This window comes from Lycium ferocissimum, chromosome 6, assembly GCF_029784015.1.
Source record: "Lycium ferocissimum isolate CSIRO_LF1 chromosome 6, AGI_CSIRO_Lferr_CH_V1, whole genome shotgun sequence".
NCBI classification, from domain to species: Eukaryota; Viridiplantae; Streptophyta; class Magnoliopsida; order Solanales; family Solanaceae; genus Lycium; species Lycium ferocissimum.
The window spans coordinates 60755425-60759910 of NC_081347.1; the positions used below are offsets into that span (position 1 = coordinate 60755425).

Below are 4486 nucleotides of genomic sequence, written 5' to 3' on the forward strand. Positions count from 1 at the left end.
GAAAATAAGTAAGAAATTCACTTATTTTTCACTACCCAAACGAACATGAGAAAATAAGTAGAAATTCACTTATTCTCGAAGAACACATTTTCCTCCATACCGAACAAACGCTAAGTTGCAACTTTTCTCATGTCAATTTGGTGAAAAAATACATTTTAAAATATTGGTTAAAGTTCATGCAGTTTGAATTTCGGGAAGCAAAAGTATTACATAAATTAGGACAGAGTAAGTAATAATTAAGTTAGACCTTACCAGGTGCAACATAGTCATATGTGCCTGCAAGCGCTGTGCAATTGGATGAGTCTAGCTTGAGAAGCTTAGCTATGCCAAAGTCTGCAACATGAGCTACATACCCTGAATCAAGCAAAACATTATTTTTTGATATGTCTCGATGAGCAATGGGTGGTGAACAATCATGGTTCATGTAAGATAAAGCAAAAGCAACACCCTTGATGATATTCACCCTTTTAAGCAATCCAATTTCTTGGACTCAACTTTATTGCTCAATATGCTAGACAAACTCCCCCTCTATTCGTAAACCAAGAACGAGTGTTGTGCATTCGAACAATAGCCGTAGAGGTTCACAATATTCCGGTGCTTAATCCCAGTCAATGCCCTTACCTCATTCATGGAGCTTTTCAGATGTGTATTCTCAAATGAAGAATGAAGTCTCTTCACAGCTATATTCCCTAATTATGAAAGGTTCACCTTGTAAACACTGCCTGATGCAAAATTTTACACTTCTCCGTGCCGTTTAAGATGTCCCTGTAAAATGCCTTTCCATCTTACATGGATATCGAAAGCAAACCATCATCCCATCTTTCAACCTCTCTAACTCGCCTACTTTGATCATACATAAGGAGAGCACCAGCAAAAGCACAAAATAGTACTACTGCTCCTATAATAAGAAGTACAATGATGAGGATGAAGTTACGTCCCTTCGCTATTGAGGATTTCTTCACCATAGAGGATGGCCTTTCACAAGGATGAAATCCTGTTACATTGCCACAAAAGCCTTTATTACCTGCTAATGAGGTGTTCATAACGGCTTTATTATTTGTTATTGGACTTCCAACTCATTGTATGACAATACAAGATTCTGCAAACCAATCAAACTTTCAAATTCTTCAGGAATACAGCTAGAAAGGCCATTATGGAAAGATTTAAGTTTTCCAAGACTTTCAAATTGGCAAACTAACGGGTATTTCTCCAACAAGAAGATTATGGCTCAAATCAAGTACATTAAAATGAGCAATCCTCCCTATCTCCATTGGAATTTTTTGCCAAATTTGTTATTGCTAAGGTTCAAGAGAAACATGTTAACGTAATCTCCTTGGGATCAGCCCATTCAATCTATTGTCTGACAGATTGAGGGGCAGTAACTTTGTTAGTGACCCAAGTTCCTTAGGAAAATTTCCAGAAATATGGTTGTTTTGCACAAAGAGATTAAGCAGAGAGGTCAATTTTCCAAATTCCCTTGGTGTGTGCCAAACCAAATGATTGGATGAAAGATCAAGTCCTTGAAGCCCTTTGACGTTTCCAATCTCTGGTGGTATATTACCACTAATGTTATTTCTAGCAATCTGCAAATCAGTCAAACTCTCGCATTTCCCCCAGTTGCTGCGGAGTTCACCATGAAAATCATTGTCGCTCAAATCAATGAACCGAAGCTTTTGGTAGATACCAAAAGCTCTTGGTATTGGCCCTGTCAACTTGTTACTCATCACCATGAAGATCTCAAGTTTCCCACCTTGGCAAAGCTGCTCTGGCAAATGGCCTGAAAATTGATTTACACCCATTGCAAGCGCAACCAAGTTATCCAAATAGGCAAGTTTTTTAGGAATGGAACTTGAAAGTTTGTTGGTACGGAGAAACAGAGTATCCAAGTTTCTCAAATTGCCAAATGAAGTAGGAATAGTTACAGTAAGTTGATTATCGTGTAACTTAAGTACAGTGAGATTTTTCACATTCCCCAACTCTCCTGGAGTTGAACCATTTAAATGGTTGTCAAAGATGTGGAGGGTGTCAAGCTTTGTTAGTGAGCCGATTTGTTGTGGTATTGTGCCTCGAAAACCGATCAACCGACAAGTCAAGATAGACAAGATTAGCGAGTTTCCTATTGTAGGCGGGATGGTTCCATAGAGTTGGTTCATTCTAAGATCAACATATTCCAGAAAGGGGGGAGATGAAATTGGAAAATCATGGAGCGTGCCAACGACACTAGCATTTGTAATATTCAACTTGTTTACCCCACCATTAGCGCATATAACTCCATACCAGCCCCTACAAAGCATCAATACTTAGTGTCCATGAAGCCAATAACGAATTATTCTGGTTTTGAAAAGTTGCTTTCCATTTGAGAAGAGCTATTGCTTCCTCGGTGGTAGCAAAAGAAACGATACTGAACAGATATAAGAGGGTAAAAAACTGAAGAAAAGAAAATATTCTGGGAACTATCATCATGGCTAAAGGATTCAGTTGGTTGTTTTGGTTACTGTTGAACTTGTGGAGGGTACAGTTTTATAGTGATATAGTGAAGAAATTTTTTACTCCATGTCTCACTCAACTGACACTGTTATTTTAGAGAAGTGGCAATTTTGCCGGTCCCCACCTAACAACTCTGTCTCTCTCTCTTTTTTTTATTTTATTTTTTTATTTTCTTCATTTTCTTCATTTTCTCTGTCCTCTTCGTTCTTCATTTCCATGCCCATTTTCATTTTGCTTTTGGAAAAGTTTCAACATTTCAATTTAGCAAACCAATAAAAGATTCTTTTATGCATGAATTAAGTGAAAGTAAAAAATGAATTATTGTCCTTCAAATCTGGGCTTGGAGCCTGGAGGTTACAATTTTTTCTCTTCCGTTGGTCTGAATTTGAGGGTTTTACTACGTAATAATGTAGTAATTGCAAATACATACCTTTTCATTTCAATTTATGTGACATTTTTTCAATTTCGAGATACAAATAATTTTTTCTTTGACCACGATGTTTTTTATATATGTTTAGTTATTTTGAATTTTTAATTATTGTGACTTATAGTTTTCATCACTTTTAAATATGTATGTTTGTTTTTCAAATTATTGATGTTCATTTTTTGGTAATCCGAACTGCGCCACATAAATTGAGATAGCGAGAGCATTAATTTTTCATAACATAATTATACTGCAATTATAATATCATGTTTGATTGCATAAGTATAATTACATAATTAAATATTAATTTTTTTAAAAAAAAAAACTTAACAATGAAATTTTTTCAGAGAACAGATAATTAAATCCTAATATGTGATAAATGTACGTGCATATAAAAATATTAAATGTTAGAGTACTTATTAATAGGTAATTACAATACAAAAATAACTAATATCATGAAAAGTAATCTGTATCTTCCAGCTCTTGTGAGTTTACTATAAAATAATATCATGAAGAATATTTTTTTTTTTCAGCCTTTATTTTTTTTCCCAAAAAAGAAGTTAAACTTTTTCCAATAACTTAAGAAAAACAAAAATTATTGATTTTCACTTAACTAGTTAACAAGTAAAACCATCCAAAATGGAACAAAACGAAACAAAAAAATAAAGGAGAGACGAAATTAAGTGAAGGAGAAAGAATAAAGAAGGATAGGTGGGTTTAGCAAAAAAGAAAAAGTTATGACCAAAAAAAATGCAAAAAAGAAAAAGAATAATAAAGAAGAGAGTATTTGTAGTATTTTTTGCATTCAAAGATAGGTCGGAGCTTTGGTGAATGAAATTATTTAGGCATTCGGAGCCCACAGTCCACTTCTGAAATGATAAGTCCCTCACTCAAGTATTATGTGAGGCGCGTGTGTGTATATATGTTTGGGGTTTGTTGGTGGGGGTGGGGGGTTGCTAACATACTGCATGAAGGTAGTAGGTTAGCATTATATCTACTTTGTGATTCACTAAAATTTCTTTACTATTTGATGCCAACGCATTAAATATAGGGACATTTTGGTCTTTCTGTCAAAAAATTAAAGGGAATTTTACACTGTATGCCAATTATGACAAAATATTATCCCTTTTAGCCCATCTTTTTAAAATTACCCGCCATAGTCATTTTTTTCCTCTTCAGTTTTTTACCAGTCTTATACATTATTATACACTTTTATACAATATTTATACATTATCTACAGTAGATGTATAAAGTTATATTTTATTGTATAATCTTGTATACTAGTCTTATACACTTTTATACAAGGTGTATACATTGTCTACAATAGGTGTATAAAGTTGTATATTGTTGTATAAAGGTGAATATTCAAGTTGTGCCATGAAATGTTGGGCTGTAGGTTTGTAATTTAAAATATGGGCTATGAATATATAATTTTGACTCATAAATTGTTTATAACTGAAATTTTCCCAAAATTACTCCTTCTCCCTCATCTTTTCTATCAGCTGTCTTTTTCTCTCTCCGTTGATTTTTCCCTGTTTCATCTCTTCCCTGGCATAAAGCGTTCAATTTCTTCCC

General features: G+C 34.2%; 1 protein-coding gene across 1 annotated transcript; it reads right to left on the reverse strand.

The window, feature by feature from the left end:
• Nucleotides 1-1319: 1319 nt before the first annotated feature.
• On the reverse strand, nucleotides 1320-2294 carry LOC132061464 (probable leucine-rich repeat receptor-like protein kinase At1g35710). The gene has a single exon (XM_059454280.1). The coding sequence runs from the start codon at nucleotides 2292-2294 to the stop codon at nucleotides 1320-1322; it is 975 nt and encodes a 324-aa protein (XP_059310263.1).
• Between the last annotated feature and the right edge of the window lie 2192 nt (nucleotides 2295-4486).

Coding starts and splice junctions, on each gene's coding strand:
- LOC132061464 (XM_059454280.1), bottom strand. CDS start 2,294: ATGCTTTGTAGGGGCTGGTATGGAGTTATATGCGCTAATGGTGGGGTA.